The sequence below is a fragment of the Sorex fumeus genome, unplaced genomic scaffold (genome assembly GCF_029834395.1).
Source record: "Sorex fumeus unplaced genomic scaffold, SorFum_2.1 ptg000099l, whole genome shotgun sequence".
Taxonomy (NCBI): Eukaryota; Metazoa; Chordata; class Mammalia; order Eulipotyphla; family Soricidae; genus Sorex; species Sorex fumeus.
In genome coordinates this window covers 7,411,629-7,428,181 of record NW_026606156.1, presented here as the reverse complement: position 1 = coordinate 7,428,181, position 16,553 = coordinate 7,411,629, and the positions used below count along the sequence as shown (strand labels likewise).

At 59.5% G+C, this 16,553-nt stretch overlaps 1 protein-coding gene across 1 annotated transcript; it reads left to right on the top strand.

The window, feature by feature from the left end:
- Positions 1–6,487: 6,487 nt before the first annotated feature.
- PLK4 (polo like kinase 4) lies at positions 6,488–16,337 on the top strand. The gene is made up of 16 exons (XM_056134522.1): positions 6,488–6,627; positions 6,846–6,941; positions 7,065–7,160; positions 7,239–7,353; positions 8,398–9,415; positions 9,910–10,004; positions 10,979–11,193; positions 11,860–11,964; positions 12,270–12,372; positions 12,784–12,933; positions 13,581–13,714; positions 13,798–13,889; positions 13,999–14,122; positions 14,341–14,445; positions 15,227–15,333; positions 16,136–16,337. Exons 1-16 carry the CDS (start codon positions 6,598–6,600, stop codon positions 16,236–16,238), a joined length of 2,688 nt encoding a protein of 895 aa, XP_055990497.1. The 5' UTR covers positions 6,488–6,597; the 3' UTR covers positions 16,239–16,337.
- The last annotated feature ends 216 nt before the right edge of the window (positions 16,338–16,553 follow it).

Below are 16,553 nucleotides of genomic sequence, written 5' to 3'. Positions count from 1 at the left end.
GCCCGTTCCCGTGTCCTGGCTGCCCAGTTCTCTTCTTGGTCTTCCTGACTCGGGACACAGGGCAGGGAGAGACGGCACGTGTGTGCTTCTACCCGTTACCCCCAGCTTCACGTTGAGAGAGAGATCCGCACCCGGAGTGAGCCTGATGCACTGAGGCCCTAAGCTCAGGAAACAGTGCTCAGGGTAAACCTGTGCCCTGACGGTGGGTACAGAGGCCGCGTGGTGCACAGGGCGCGCGTGATGCAGTGATGGAGCTGCCGTTCGTGCACGCCAGCTCCAGCGGGGGCCGGAGGGCTTCAGCAGCAGCTGGGCGCCCTCCTCCGTCCCGAGCAACGAGGAGCAGAGACGCCAAGGCCACGGTCCCCAAGCCTCGCACCCACGAAGGCTCCTTCCTCCCGCGAGAAAGGCTGCTAGTCCACAGTCTGCGGGGCGCCCGTGTCTCTCCCGGGGGGCTCTCAGGACTCTGTGGGGTGCCCGTGTCTCTCCCAGGCACCCTCGAGGTGCGTGTGCTCGTGTTCTCTGGCAGTGTGCAGGTGGCGGTCCCCGCCCCTGTGGTTGCAGGAGTGTCTCCCTTCCCGGCCCTGAGGGTCTCCTGCCTTTAGACGTGTGTTAGTCCCCTGCCCTAACTACATTCGCTCCTACTCACTGAGCGGACATTTCTGGAACACGCTCAGTCACCGTGTTTGTAGGTTGAATAGACAGATTGGTTTCAGGTGCGCAGCTAGGAAACTATGGAAACCAGTCTGCCAAGGAGCAGCGGGAGCCACGGCTTCTTCGAGTCAGCACGAGGCACCAGAGCTGTGCCTCGAAACGTCCCGGGGTACGTGCGGGCGACCCTGGGAGTCTGAGCTGCTGCCAGACCCCGTCTCGCCCACTCCGGGTCCCTGTACATGATTCTCCCCAGGGACAGACAGGGTGGTACAGCAGTCACTCCGTAACTCATTGAGAAGGGGCATGCATCAACTTCTATTTTGTTTAAAAGCCCTTTGTCCGTAGATTGTAGTGATTCATCTAACGCACTAGAGAGAGTATGTTCTCCTTAATCCAGCTTTGCTGAAAAGTATGGTTCAGTGTCATTTTAATCTGCACTAAAATGTGCAGTGCTGGAGCAAGAAAGTAAAGGTTATTTAGCCTAAACCCTTTTTTTTTTTTTTTTGCTTTTTGGGCCACACCTGGCGATGCACAGGGGTTACTCCTGGCTCTGCACTCAGGAATCACCCCTGGCGGTGCTCAGGGGACCATATGGGATGCTGGGAATCGAACCCGGGTCGGCCGCATGCAAGGCAAACGCCCTCCCCGCTGTGCTATCGCTCCAGCCCAAGCCTAAACACTATTTTAGAAGTTATTTTTTTGACTATCAGAATAGACTTTTCTCTATAGCATTAAGCAAATAGAAGTAGGTATGTAGGAATTATCCAGGGTGATTAATAGACTATCCTTTGCCTTTATAGAAAAGCATAACTGACCTGTTCTAGTAACCAACTCCTGATATCCACCCTTATTCTGATTATAAAAAGATTGCAGTGAATGAACCAGGGGCTCAGGACAGATGAACCTCATAAAGGTTTATGCCGAAAGAAAGAAAAACAAAGATCGCTCAACGTTCAAAGTATGTGGTACTTGGGGGTGGAGACACAGTTCAGTGGGTTGAGGTCCTGCAGATTATGCTTTGCCTGTGAAGGCCGCAGTTCGATCCCCTGAACCACCCGAGTAAGCCTGAGGAGAAGTGAGGCGGAAGCCCTGAAAGACCCAAACCACTGCCCCACCCCAGCGCGCGCGCGCACACACACACACACACACACACACACAGTTGACTGACATAGCCACTGTCTTTTGTTTTGCTTTTAATAGTTGGTATTAGATACTTCATAATAATTAAAGCTGTAACTTTTTTTTTTTTGCTTTTTTGGGTCACACCCGACGATGCACAGGGGTTACTCCTGGTTCTGCACTCAGGAATTACCCTAGTAGTGCTCAGGGAACCATATGGGATGCTGGGAACCGAACCCGGGTTGGCCACGTGCAAGGCAAACGTCCTACCCGCTGTGCTATTGCTCCAGCCCAAAGCCGTGACATTTTATATGTCGCAGATTTAGAACTGATCGTTAAATGGATAAAAATATGCAGCTTCACTTTCTAACCAGTAAGCATTTTACAACAAAAATTCTTAATTCTAATTGTTACTTTGTGGTTAAATTTGGAAATTTGGAATTACAGGGTCAAATTCGCTTTTGTGATATTTGATTCTGAAAACTTAAGAGGTGTATCTGATTGCTTTGATACAGTTAAAGTTTAGAATCTGATCACATTGATTTTTCAAATGACATCAACCGGGATGCTTATAAGGTTTGGTTTTTAAAGACGTCACTCTTCCTCCAGCGTGTCCAGGTCATCGCAAATCGGCCTCCTTTTAATCTGGTGCAGAGAGGCTCACCCAGCTGACTGGGCCCGCTGGATGGCACAGAGATGGGGTCTGCGTGTGCCAGCCCTGCACGCCAGCCCAAGAGAGCCCTTTCTGGTCAAAAGGGAAACTGGTTTAAAACTACCCTACTTGGAAGGTGGAGTTCATGCCCAATTCAATCAGCTAATCAGTGGCTGAACAAATAGCAGTGCTCCTACATAAAATAAATAAATAAATAAAAATAAATAAAACTACCTTCCTTGGGGACTGGAGCAAGAGTACAGTGGGGTGGAGCACTTGCCTTGCTCATGGCCGACCCGGGTTCGATCCCCGGCATCCCATGTAGTCCCCTGAGCACTTCCAGGAGTGACCTCTAAGCATCGCTGTGTGACCCCAAAAGCCAAATCAAACACCTGCCTTGCTTTTTCTGTCCATCTGATTATTCCAAGGTACGATTTTAACTTAAATCCCAGAGGAACGTAATCTTTGGAATAAAAAGTAATAAAACATTTCATGTGGCTCGCAGGGAGTTTTCTCCTGTGCTGGGGTCAGCCCCGGACCCAGGAGTATGAACTCAGACTCCAGGCAGGTGCCACACAGGCGTTCTCCCCACTGTGCCGCCTCCCTGGCCGGGGGCAAGCCAGAGCGCGCGTCTCCAGCTGACTGGCAGGCGCCTGCCGACTTTCCCAGGTGCTTCGCTGCTGTTGCAACAGAGCAGCTCTGCCTCGGGCCTGTCTTGGAAACTATGGCATCATGCGGGGCTGACGGTCTAGGAGGCCAGGCTCCTGATGACAAGGGACCCCTGCGGGAATGCGCCTGCTGGGGGCCTCCTGTCCCCCGGAATAGGCCTCCCGCACGCCCCTGAGGCATCAGTCCAATTCCACAGCTTCCACGCGGCCCTCAGTTTCTCAAGTGTATGTTACGTTGTACTGTTGTTTCAGGCTTTTGTCTCGGCGTCTTGTCGGGCACCCTGTCCCCTTGGTAGCTAATCTCCTGAGCTGTGTCTCCTAGACATCAGATTTTTGTATTCAGTGCTCACAGTACCGCCAGACCCCAGCACTGCATGGGCCTGACTGCCTGGTTGGTTGCGCGTCGCTGGAGGACCCTGACAATTGCTGGGGGGCCCCATAAATTCTGCGCTCATGCTTGAAAAGCCATATTCTTACAAGCCTCCACATGAAGTAGCTTCAGTAGCTTTTTCTATACTCTGATCTCAATACTTAAAGCCATTCTGGACCAAAAAGAGTTTTCGGGGTTTTTTTCCGTTTTGTTGCTTTTTTTTGGGTCACATCTGATGCAATGCTCAGGAATTACTCCTGGTGGTGCTCAGGGGACCATATGGGATGCTGGGAATCAAAGCCGGGTCAGCTGCGTGCAAGACAAATGCCCTACCCGCTGTGTTATGGCTCCAGCCCCCAAGAGGTTTTTAAAAATTATCCTGTATATACCAAGATCCCTTGTTTCTTTTTTGGGTTTTTTTTTTTTTTTTTGGCTTTTTGGGTCACACCTGGCAATGCACAGGGGCTACTCCTGGTTCTGCACTCAGGAATTACCCCTGGCAGTGCTCAGGGGACCATATGGGATGCTGGGAATAGAACCCTGGGTCGGCCGCGTGCAAGGCAAATGCCCTCCCCGCTGTGCTACTGCTCCAGCCCCAAGAGCCCTTGTTTTTTAAATAAAAATAACAAGGGTCAGAAATTCAAAATAGCTATTTTGATGACCCGTCAATTCTTTGCTAGTTCTGGTCACATAAAAGTCTCATGCTGCATCTTTGTTTTTGATTTGGGCAGTGCTCAGTGCACAGAGCACTCCTTGCTCTGTGCTCAGTAACGACTGACTCCTGGTGGTACTTGGGGGACCATATGAGATGCCAGAGATTTTTTTTTTTTTTTTTGCTTTTTGGGTCACACCCAGCGATGCACAGGGGTTACTCCTGGCCTACACTCAGGAATTACCCCTGGCATTGCTCAGGGGACCATATGGGATGCTGGGAATCGAACCAGGGTCGGACGCGTGCAAGGAAAACACCTTCCCCGCTGTGCTATTGTTCCGGCCTCCAGAGATGCCAGAGATTTAACCTGGGTCAGCCATATGCAAGGCAAGTGCGCTACTCACTGTACTATTGTTTCAGCCCCCAGTATTTTTTTTAAGCATTTCCTCAACTCTTGCTTCTAGGACCTTGAGTTTATAAAATGCTCTTGCAATCACCTGGCCTGTCCGGTAGTACAGAGGTTACATTGTAGTGGAATTGGGAACTGGCTCAGGACATACCTTCCGTGATTCTTCCCCTGGAAAAAACTTGCTTTGCTTGGAGTCTTGGAAGGAAGCACAACTGAGAAGCATCCCGTCCATGTCTGGTGGGATGAAGCGCTTGTGTGTGCCACAGTACACAGACCTTCCAATGAACTCACCATTGTTTAGTAAAATCAACAAGATGGCATCGTCATTTTCTCCTTTCTCCATAATTAAAAGGATTTTTGTACGTGCAGCTCTGACTGGTCACTGTTGGCAGTTGGAATCCGACCAGTCCACTCTCCTTGTTACTAGGGCGCAGGGTGTTGCTGGGCTCCGTTACTGAAGCACGTGCTCCGTGCGTGGGCCACCGGGTGTGGCACAAAAGCAGAAACAGGACAGAACTAGACTCGATTTCTCCATCTCCCAGTCTGTTCTTTTACCAGGAAGACTGGCGAGTGCAATGCAGAATGAGGAAGCATGCTGTGTCGTAAAGGACGTGAGCCCCCAGCACTGGGCCTGGCCCAAAGCGCCCCCAACAGTTGTGCATGAGATGCCCACTTCAGTGAGGCGCTGGCAAAGCCAGGCCCCTCCCAGGGGTCTCCTGTGATCCTCTGTGGCGCCCCACAGCCCCTCCCCGGACAGAAGGTGCCCCCGATGTCAAGTTCCTCAGAGCCAAGAAGAGACGGTCCGGACCCTGGGAACACGAGAACGGGGCTCGGCTGTCAGGACACAGCGCAGAGCCCAGAATCTCTGGGGTCACAACAGGCAAATAAATCTAGAGTAGGGGACAAAGAGGGGCATCAGAAAAGGATGGGGGGGCAGCAGCCACGGTAAACCCACAGGGGACAGCCAGACGCGCCTGAACAAGAGCAACCTGGAAACCAAAGGAAAGGGGCCAGCAGACTCGGCCAGCCGGCCACAGAGAGGGCAAGTTCAAGGTGCCCGGTCCAGTTAGAGGAACGCCCAGCATTCTCTGCGATGCGCACGAATGGCAAGTGGACAGCGCCCTCCGGTCCTGCCTGGAGCGCAGGCTTTGCAGGGGCCCGGGTTTGACCCCCACGACCCTGTGGTCCCCTGAAACCAGGAGCAAGCCCCAGCACTGCCTGTGACCCCCAAGTAACGACCCAAAGGATACATTTGTATACACTGTTACCTATCCAGGAAAAGGCAAGCCCCTCCGCGACGCCACAGTGCAAGACTGAGCCAAGGAGTTGAAACATTCGCAGGCAAAAAACCGAGGCGCTTCCCCGAGGTTGGCAACCTGCCCCCGCACGGCCGGGTGTGCCCAGGCCAGGGTCTGCGGTGACACGGGAGACCCTGCAGGCGACAGGGGGCGGGGAGCGCGGTCCCGGTGCGCGCGGGGAGGCGCACGCCGTCACCGCGGCCTCGGTACCGGCACCGTGGGTCCGGACAGGCCCAGTCCCAGGGGCACTGGTCGGAGACAGGAGGCAGCAATCCGGAGCGGACCGGGCCAGAGACCCGGCCCGGCGGGGCCCGGACCTCGGGGAAGGCGCAGGGACGCGGCGGGACGGGGCGCTGCAGCTCCTGACCCCGCCCTGGGGTCACCAACAGCACAACCGACGGCGCCGCGGGCGGGGCGGGTGGGGGGTTCTCGGGGCGAGGCCGGGGTTGGGGGTCTCAGGCAGGCCCCGCCAGGCCCCGGTCCGCAGCAGCCCTGCGCGGGGGCAGGTCGGCGAGCAGCGCCCGCTTCCGGCCCCGGCCGGCCCGCCCCGCCCCTTCCGGCCCGCCCCCGCTTCCGGCCCCGCCCCCGCTTCCGGCCCCGCCCCCGCGCGGGCTTCCGGCGCGGCGCAGTGACGTCGGCGCGCGCGCCCGGCGGGAGTTTTTCGAAATGGGAGCGCGGCGGCGCCGGCCCGGGCTCGGGGGGCGTCGGGGCCGCGGCGGGGCGTCCGGGCGGGCCTAGCGCGGGCGATGGGCGCGCAGGGGCTGCGGGACGGGCCGGCATGGCGGCCTGCGTCGGGGACGCGGTGGAGGTGAGGCGCGGGCGGGCGGGCGGGGCGGCGGTTGGGCGGGCGGGCGGGCGGGAGCCGCGGCGGCCGGGCCGGGGGCCGGGCCGGGGGCGGGGGGCGGGGCCGGGCCTGGGCGGGGGCCGGGGGCCGGGCCGGGGGCGGCAGCCGGCCGGGCGGCCAGTGCGGCCGGCGCCCCGGACATGCCCGCGGCCCGCTCAGCGCCCCCCGCGCCCGCCCCGCAGGACTTCCGGGTGGGCCAGCTGCTGGGCAAGGGCTCCTTCGCCGGCGTCTACAGGGCCGTGTCGCTGCACACCGGCCTGGAGGTGGCCATCAAGATGGTAAGGGGGGTCGCGCCCGCCCACCCCGGGGCTCGGGGCGGGAGGTCCCCACGCCCCCCCCCCCCCCCCGCAGGCTGGGACTGGGGCTGGAGCCCACCCCGGGCCGTCCTGCTGCCTTTGCAGATAGACAAGAAAGCCATGTACAAGGCCGGCATGGTGCAGCGAGTGCAGAACGAGGTGAAGATCCATTGCCAGCTGAAGCACCCGGCCATCCTGGAGGTGAGCTCGGACCGCAGGGGGTGGCCGGGACCCGGGCTCGCCCGCCTGCTGTGGCTCACGGGGTCTCTGGCCGTTCAGCTCTACAACTACTTCGAAGACAGCAATTACGTGTACTTGGTCCTGGAAATGTGCCACAACGGGGAGATGAACAGGTACCTGAAGAACAGAGGGAAGCCGTTTTCAGAAAACGAAGGTAAACTGCTCCTGTTTCCTTGTTGCCGGGTGGGTAAGCGGTTCCCTTTTGTCTGGCTTGGCCCACGCTTGGCTTGGCAGCGTGGCCAGTGTTTGGCGTCGCCCTGGCGATGCTCCCGCCTCCCGCCCATCAGTGGTAGTTTCTAGGTGAAAGAGTGAACAGTGTGCTGTTTCAGGATATGTAACGTTTGCTGTCACTCTGGGCGACAGCTGAAGGAACCCCGTCCCCAGAATTATAAAAGCCATTTATTCCTGTAATTGAGGCATTACAGAAATGAAGTAAAAGGATGAGCCTCTTAACCGCCCTTCCCGGGAACGTTTCGTTTTGGAGCCGTGCCTGGTGGAGCTCGGGGCTCCTGTGAGGCTGCTGCCCAGGGCTCGCTGCGTGCCCAGCCCGTGCTCCCTCTCCCAGCCCCCACACGGAACCATCATGGAGCGGTGTGCATCCTTCCACGTCTAGAAACCCACTTTGCAGAATGCTACTGCTGGGTTGAAAGCTTGTGAGTCAAGCATGAATGCCTGTTGGAGCCACTTAATTTAGGGAATGCCAAGGCCTCTGAACAGAGCAGTTGAGTTGTTTCAAGAGTGCCCAGTGAGGGGCTGGAGCGATAGCACAGCAGGTAGGGTGGTTGCCTTGCAGTTCCTGACTGTAGAGCCAGGAGTAACCCCTGTGCATTGCCAGGTGTGACCCAAAAAGAAGGGAAAAAAAGTGCCCCGAGCAACCTAGTGAACCCCAGCCTCCACGCTCAGCTCGCTCTCGTTGTTCTGTCTGCCTCGTTATTCCCAATTCCCAGAGTGGCTTAAAGCAACCCGTAGGCCTCTCCTCTAAGCGCTCGGCAGTTACTCCGGTCACTTGCACTTCCTAGTGAAAGTAGCTTCTTTAACTGGAGGTGGAGCAGGTGCTCGGACCGAGCGAGGCCGGAAGGCGCTCCTGTTGTCTTAAAGGGAAATCCCCAGCGCCCGGTGTTGTGCGGGGTAGCGGCGGCGGGCCCTGGGCCGCCTGTCCTCCCTGCCTGAGCCGTGCGTCGCGTGCCTGCCCCCGCAGCTCGGCTCTTCATGCGCCAGATCATCGCCGGCCTGCTCTACCTCCACTCCCACGGCATCCTGCACCGGGACCTCACGCTCTCCAACCTCCTGCTCACGCGCAACATGAACGTCAAGATCGCCGACTTCGGGCTGGCCACGCAGCTGCGGCTGCCGCACGAGAAGCACTACACACTCTGCGGCACCCCCAACTACATCTCGCCCGAGATCGCCACCCGCAGCGCCCACGGCCTCGAGTCCGACGTCTGGTCCCTGGGCTGCATGTTCTACACGCTGCTCGTCGGGCGGCCGCCCTTCGACACGGACACCGTCAGGAACACGCTGAACAAGGTCGTGCTGGCCGACTACGAGGTGCCGGCGTTCCTGTCGCGAGAGGCCAGGGACCTCGTCCGGCAGCTGCTGCGGCGCAACCCCGCGGACCGCCCGAGTCTGTCTTCGGTCCTGGACCATCCCTTCATGTCCCGGCACGCTCCCCCGCAGGGCAGGGACGTGGCCACCGTGGAGGACTCCATCGACAGTGGCCACGCCACCCTCTCCACTGCGGTCACGGCCTCCAGCGCCAGCATGAGCGGGAGTTTTTCTGGCAGGAAGAGACTGACGGTGGGTCAGCCGCTCCCGAGCAAGATGACTGTCTTTCCCCAGAAAAACTCGAGTGGCGTCTCTTGCTCCGGAGATGGGAGCGGTTTCTTTGCTCCGTGGGGACACGAAGCCCCCGAGAGCAGCAGCGGCCGGCGGGGGAGAGGCACGCAGGACGCCGAGGAGAGGCCGCGGTCCCGGTACCTCCGGAGGGCCCATTCCTCGGAGCGCTCGGGCCCCGCTGACGGCCGACCTCGGGCCAGGACCCACCCCATGGAGCGGTGCCACTCGGCCGAAATGCTCGCATGGTCCAGGGGGTGCGGAGGAGACGCCGGGGCGGAAGGGCACTTGCCCGCAGACAGCCTTGCCAGCGTGTTCCCCTCCAGAGAACAGACGGCCAACGGTTCCGGGTGTTTTGAGGAGCCTGGAGACGGCCGTGCTCTGTAAGAGGGCTTGCGGGAAGCACTTTACTGTGATAGAATTGGGCTAGCGCAGACGTCAAGCAGGAGGGCCGGGGAGGGGCACTCCTCCCGGCATTGTCCGGCGTCTCGAGACTGCAGCATTCCTGGTGAGTGCTGCTCACGCGCAGCTGACCCCAGAGGCAGGCCTTCGCTAGCGAGCACATCCTCGCTAGCTGTTCCACACATGGAACCTGGCGCCCTGCCTGCTGCGCTGATCTTTGGTTCTGTGCTGCAGTCGCGCCAGGGCCCGGCTGCGTGGACACTGGCATCTGCATTCAGCTGCTGGGAGACGATTTGTGATAGAAATTTTGGGTTCTGTCCATATTCTAGCGAGTCACGATATTCAGATGCCATTCTTTTTAATACCTAAAGGGTTTTGACCTGATGATTTTTTACTATTTTTTATTATTGTGTTATTTTTTTTTTGTTATTACTAGTAGCTTGAGGGAATTTTAACTTTCTTTGTTTTGCTCCAGTCATCTTTGTCCAGGGAAAACTCCATTTTCGTTTCCACACCAGACATCTCAGACCGAAATGGTGCCCCGGTGGTTTGGGAATCTGCAAATAAATGGTGAGTAGCTGGTGAAAAACTAGGGTTCATCCACTGAGCAAACGCTGCGGTTTTCTCTGGGATTTTCTTGGGAAAGAGGTACATTTTCGTGGCGCACAGAGAGAACTCAGCAGAGTGTGGTTTGCGTGGGGGAGGCCCAAGTTTCCCCCTCCGAGCTCCTGCCTGTGGCCCACAGGCTGGGACAGAAAGGAAACGGGCGTTGGGGCCACTTGGGACAGCAGCGGAGCCCGGGCTGCGCGTGAACCCAGCCGTTGCCGTTAGTGCTCAGCGGGGGCTGTCGTGGGAGCACCTGCAGCCCCCTTAGGAGCCCTGGCATGGGGGGTGGGTGAGAGGCCCCGGTCCTCTGCGATTGCCCGCTGCCGGGCCCTGCTGGACAGGGAAAGGCGCCGTTTCTCAGTATTGGACCCGCCCCGCGCACAGACGGGCCCCTTGGAAATAATGACGAAGGCGGCATATGGGGAGGAGGTTCACGGTGTCGCGTTACCTCTCCTGGTCTCTCTCCACACTGATCCAAGCCCGGGGGGACCTTGGCATGTGTCAGTGTGGGAAGCGTTCGTTCAGGCTTATGTTTTTGACTACAGAACTGCCCCGCATCCAATCTTGGACCTTGCTTTCCACTGGCGCTCGTTTTCGGTTGCGCGTGTGTCTAGGGTGAAGCAAAGTCCTTGAATAACAGCCTGAGGTGCTGCCTCGCTCCCAGGGCACCAGGGCTCCCCCCCCCCCCCCCAGGCAACTCCAGCTGGGGGGGGGGGCACTGAGGTCACAGAAAAATCAAAATGAAAGATGTTGCAGATATTGAGAGATTTGCAGTTGAAAAATCAGATGACAGAACTGTCGATGTGGAGTTGCTTCGGCCCGAGGACACGCGGGCCAGGCCCTGCTTTAAACTACAATGTGTCCAAGGAATCGGGCTCCTTCACAGTGGCTTGGTTCCTCGAAAGCCGCCCTGGCTAGTGCAATGCTGTTTTACGCAGACCCCGACGCCTGGGAGAAGGCCGAGGCTCCCGCCGACTTGCGCCCCGCCCAGCCGCCACACTCCGAGAAGTGCCCGCCGGTGTTTCCCGGCCCGCCCGAGGCGCAGCTCAGGGAATCCCCGCCGGGCGCCCAGAGAAGCTCGCTGCGGAGCGTGACGTGCCCGCTGACGGCCCGCAGGCTGAAGCCCATCCGGCAGAAGACCAAGAAGGCTGTGGTGGGTGCTCCTGCCCGCCTGCTCCCGGCTGCTCCCGGCTGCCCCGCCCCTCCCAGTCAGAATGCTTGAGGTGAAAACGTTTTGAATAATAATAGTTGCCGAGTATTCCATTCACCATTCTAATCACTGATATTCAATATCACCTTTGTGTTTATTTCTAATTTTTGTCCGATCTCAAATCAGAAAGGCAAAATAGAAAATTTTTGGTTTTTTTTACTGTCAGAAGCTTATTTGAAGGTATGTGTACAAAGTCTAGAGTTTGAGGCTGTGCGTTGTGGGCCGGCCACAGAGTGGCAGGTGGACGCTTGCTTTGCCCCGGGCAGGTCCAGGTTCAGCCCCTGCCCCCAGAGGCAGGAGTGAGCCCCGCCCTCCCCCAGGGGTTCCCGAGTCTCCCTCCCACTTTGTCCTGCCTTTGTTCACCTGCCTTTGTCCTGCGCCTCGGCCCGCCCCTCCTCCTGCTCCCCTTCTGCTCCCCTGCTCTGGCCCCGCCCCCCCACCTGTCCGCCCTCTCCCCGCACCGCACTGTGGGGCCAGTCGCTCAGTCAGTCGAGGGCCCGGGGCCGGACGGGCTGGACGGCCGAGCGAGCTGCTGCTGCCATGGTGAGGTGCCCTCCGGCGTGGGGAGTCTGGGCGGCCGGGGAGCCGCTGACGCGGGTGTGTTTCCAGGTGAGCATCCTGGACTCGGAGGAGGTGTGTGTGGAGCTGCTGAAGGAGGCGGCGGGGCAGGAGCACGTGAGGGAGGTGCTGCAGATCTCCAGCGACGGCGCCCGGGTACGTGCGCAGGGAGGGGCTCCCTGCCTGTGGGCCGCGGGCTCCCCCCCCCCCCCCCCCCACGGCATCTCTGGCAGTCAGAAACGGAAGTGGTTGGCACAGCTGCTCAGTCGCCCGGTGTGATTTTAGAAATGACACGGCGAATAGCAAATCGTATGCGACAGGCATGAATCTAAGAGACTGTTTAGAGAATCCATAGCGCTCGCAGCGAATTTTTTGGTGCTATACGGAAAAGCGTGATTTTAGTAACAGGATGTAGTGCTGTCATCGTTGGCACATAATTAGGATCCTTCAATATTTGTCAGATCACGATCTATTACCCGAACGACGGGAGAGGCCTCCCCCTGACCGACAGACCACCCTCGCCTCCTGCCAGCACCAGCAGTTTCCACTTTGACAGCTTACCAGGTACGTGGGCACCGAGGCAGGAGCCCCGCCTCACGTGCGTGCTTGATGCCCGGGTCCCCGATGGCTTGGGGGGCGCCGGCTCCGACGCTGCGGCTCAGTGAGCCCGGCCCCGCCCTGGGGCACCCTCCTGGGGCGTTTGTGTCTGAGATGAGAGCCCGCTCTTGCTGGATTCGTGTTTGGGTCACATCCCGTGCCGGCCAGCCCTTGCTCCTCACTCTGCAGGAGTCAGGGTCAGGGGCCATGTGTGACGCCGGGGAACCCTGCCTGGTTGTCGCCTCTGGGCAGGCTTCCTCCCCACTGTCCAAGCTTATGGCCCCATAAGTTTGAATCTTTGAGGAAAAGTAGAACTAAACAGTTCATGAAATTAGATGTGGAATATCGCTACTTACATTTGGTCACTTTCTCTTCTAGAAAAATACTGGCGGAAATACCAATACGCGTCCAGATTTGTACAGCTTGTCCGATCTAAATCTCCCAAAATCACTTACTTCACAAGATACGCCAAATGCATTTTGATGGAGAATTCTCCCGGTGCCGACTTTGAGGCTTGGTTTTATGACGGTGAGTCGCGTTTTCAAATGGGACTTTTAGCTTCTCACGTAACAGGTGCAGGATTTTTCTGTTTCATCTGAGCAAGGTTCGTTTGGTTTGGGTGAGGGGCTCTACCGGGCCGGGCTCAGAGGCCACTCCTAACTGCTTAGTGATCACGCCTCGTGGCTCGAGGGACCGTGGGGCGCAGGGGTTGGCTGCGTGCCAGGCCCTGACTGTTGCCCAGAGCAGCTGTCGAGACCGTGTGTCCGGGGCACTGCGTGTGCACGTAGACACTGTCCGTACCCTCTTTTCCTGCTGGACATAAGGCTCGTGAAACCGACCCTCAGCATGGCAGATCCTGCAGAGCACCATGCAGCCTGGACACCCCACGGCCACCTGTTACTGCAGGGACAGTGGGCCCTGGAGTGACCCCAATTTCCTTCGGGGACAGTGGCCCTGGAGCGACCCCTCTCCTGTAGGGGCTCCGGGGCTGGACCTGGCTGTGCTGGCCGGAGCCCAGGTCCGGGTGAGCCTTCGCCTGACCCTGCGAGGAGGCAGGCCGGGCTGTGCTTAGGCCGTTGGTCGGTGGCCACTAGGGCCTGGAGCCCGTGTCCCGTGGGACTGGCCATGTCGGTGTCTGCGGAGGCTGAAGGAATCGCCCGGTTGCTTGTACCCAGGCGCCAAGATCCACAAAAAGGAAGCCGTGGTCCAGGTGACGGAAAGGACGGGCAGCACGCACAGCCTGCCGAGCGGGTACACGGCCCACGGGCTGCCCGAGGGCCTGCGGGGCTACCTGGAGCACGCCGACGAGGTGGGTGCTGGACAGCCTGGGACAGCGCCGCCCCCCCCCTCCCCCCCCGCCCCCGACTGTGGCTGACGCAGCTTCTCCCCCAGAGCCACCGGCTGTGTCTGGCCCTGGAAACCGCCATCTCGGAGGAGGAGAGGAGCAGTGCCGGGGCCTCCTTCTTCCCCATCATCGTGGGCAGGTCGGGGCCCTTCCCCTCCCTCAGTGTGGGCGGGTGGGGGGGTCCTTCTCCACGTGGGCAGCTCGGGGTGCCCTCCCTGGCCCGAGCGTGAAGGCTGTCTCTCCCGCAGGAGACCCGGCAGTGCCAGCTCACCGCAAGCCGCGTCCCCGCCGCTGCCCCCCGTGCAGCCGGCCGGCCCTGGGCGAGGCAGCGGAGCCCCCTCGGGGACACAAGCCGCAGCGCCCGGCCCTCCCGTGAGTACGGCGGCGGCTCTGACACCCGTCCCCTCACGTCAGCAGCATGGAGACACAGATTCGTGGCAGCCCCCGGGTGCAGGGGCTGGCAGTGGCAGGAGGGCAGGTCGTAAGGGGGGGGGGGGGGGGGGGCTGGGAAACTCCAGCACACTCTGGGCCTTCCGGCGCTCTGGCCTCTGCCTCCTGCCGGGCCAGAAACGTGCCATGTCTCCCTGCAGGCGCTCCGGGACGAAGCCCTCAGCCTTGGGACAAACGCCTCTTCTCCTGCACCGGCGCAGCTGCTGAAATCTGTCTTTGTGAAAAATGTCGGCTGGGCTACACAGGTGAGCGCTTCCCTTAGGAAACCGGTTTCCACAGTGGATAGGTGATTACCGAGAACCGTGTGTTATTTTCAGGTCTTATCTTAGCAAGAATGTTTTTCACCCTGCTAATAGCATTCAGATTTTGAATACGATTTGCTTAGAAGTGGAAACCCTAGACTTGGCTGGTGACGCGTCTCCTGTTAGTGCAGGAGTCTCCGGCTAGACGCATCTGCAGCCCTGTGACCTGGCAGAAGGGGATTCTGTTTAGGGCCACATCTAAGTCTCCCCACCCGCCCACACTGAGGGAGGGGAAGGGCCCCGACCTGCCCACGATGATGGGGAAGAAGGAGGCCCCGGCACTGCTCCTCTCCTCCTCCGAGATGGCGGTTTCCAGGGCCAGACACAGCCGGTGGCTCTGGGGGAGAAGCTGCGTCAGCCACAGTTGGCGGGGGGGGGGGGGGGGGGGGGAAGGGGGACGGCGCTGTCCCAGGCTGTCCAGCACCCGAGTCGTGGCGGATGTGGGAAGCGACTGGCCCAGGAGCCTGGGACAGGCCCACCCTGGCTGCCCCCAGAACCCCTCTGCTAACGAACAAGGCTCACAGCCCCTGGCCAGGTCGAGGTGCCCCCGCAATACTCCATGTCACTGACTACGGGGGCTGCTGTGGGAGGCAGGGGCCGCTCGTGACTAAGGAGGGGAGCCTTGTCCCTGAGGCTTCGTGCTGGTCGGTCAGGGCAGGAGCACTAGAGGGTTTGCCCCAGGGCCTGTCGGATGTGGGCGGCACCTCACATCTGCTCTTTCCAGCTGGCAAGTGGCGCCGTGTGGGTGCAGTTCAACGACGGCTCCCAGCTCCTGGTGCAGGCGGGCGTCTCCTCCGTCAGCTACACCTCCCCCAGCGGCCAGACCACCAGGTACGCCCAAGTGCCTCCCCGGGCCAGCCGCGCTGACCCTGCTGTCACTTTTCGGGGCCAGTGGGTAGCAGGGGTGGGGGGTCCGGTATGTCCTCCTAGCGCGGGCAGGTGTCAGGCTGCTTCTCCCCGAGAAGGACGTGGTGCCCCTCAGACCCCCAGGGTCAGCGCAATCGGTGCAGATGTCCACTCCAGCCTAGGGTTCCTGGCCCTGTCAGGCCCTTCTCTGGGGTGGGCTTGGGGTTCTTGGTGACCTTGTAAGTAGACATGAAGGAACGTGGGAGGCTGTGACCTAGCGGAAGCTGGTCTCGGCCCCCTCAAGGAGGCCGGCACAGTACTGGGCAGAGACCAAGCCCAGCGCCCACTCCTCTGCGAGTCCTAGCACTGGGGACACCCCTGGTCTCGGCCCGTGAGAAGCTGCCGCCTGCCAGGGCTGGGTGGGCCGCAGCCCCCTCCCCCAGGGATTCCCAGCGTTACAAGGCGTGGGGCAGAATCACGCTCTTCGCTGCGGGTTTCCACAGTCACGTATGTCGGGAAGTCCAGGCTGGGCCTCAATGCGGGCTGGTCTGCCTCAACCTCCACTGGGTGTGGGCCCCGATGGGGGTGACCGAGGCTGGCCCGGCCAGGGTGTGCTGGACAGACACTGACCAGACGGCAGGGCGACCCAGCGAGTGTGGCCCCCGCTGCACTCGGGCGGCAAGGGGATGCAGGGAAGGGAAGTGACTGGGAGCGACGCTAACGTGTGCCCTTCGGGACTCAAAGCCAATAATCCCGTTTTTTTGTTCCCTCTTTTGTTCCCTCTCAGGTATGGGGAAAATGAAAAGCTGCCGGAATGCATCAGGCAGAAGTTACAGTGTCTGTCCTCCATCCTCCTGATGTTTTCTAACCCCGCACCTGGTGCGCTCTGACGAAAGGTGTCTTGGTATCTAACGCGAATAAATGGCCTCGCTGGCTTCCAAGTCAAGTGCCCTTCATTCCTGGCCACCGCCGGCGGGCCTTGCACAGGCCCACTGTGTCCCGCGCTCTCGGCCGAGCCCCCCGACTCCCTGCGCCCAGACTGGATTCTGCAGACAGGAGCACCGGGGTGTGCTCGCCCTCATGGCTGCACAAGCCCACGGCTGTGGGCTGAGCGTTTGGGCTTCTGAACCTGTAAATAGTGTGTATGTATGTCGTGAACATGTATTTTTTATATTTATATTTGTAGCACCAGTTTGTGATAAAGA

Excerpts from the sequence above, each read along its gene's own strand:
- PLK4 (XM_056134522.1), top strand. The coding sequence starts at position 6,598 with ATGGCGGCCTGCGTCGGGGACGCGGTGGAG. Across the intron at positions 7,354-8,397 it reads GCCGTTTTCAGAAAACGAAG|CTCGGCTCTTCATGCGCCAG; the intron begins GTAAACTGCTCC and ends CTGCCCCCGCAG. Across the intron at positions 10,005-10,978 it reads TGGGAATCTGCAAATAAATG|ACCCCGACGCCTGGGAGAAG; the intron begins GTGAGTAGCTGG and ends TGTTTTACGCAG.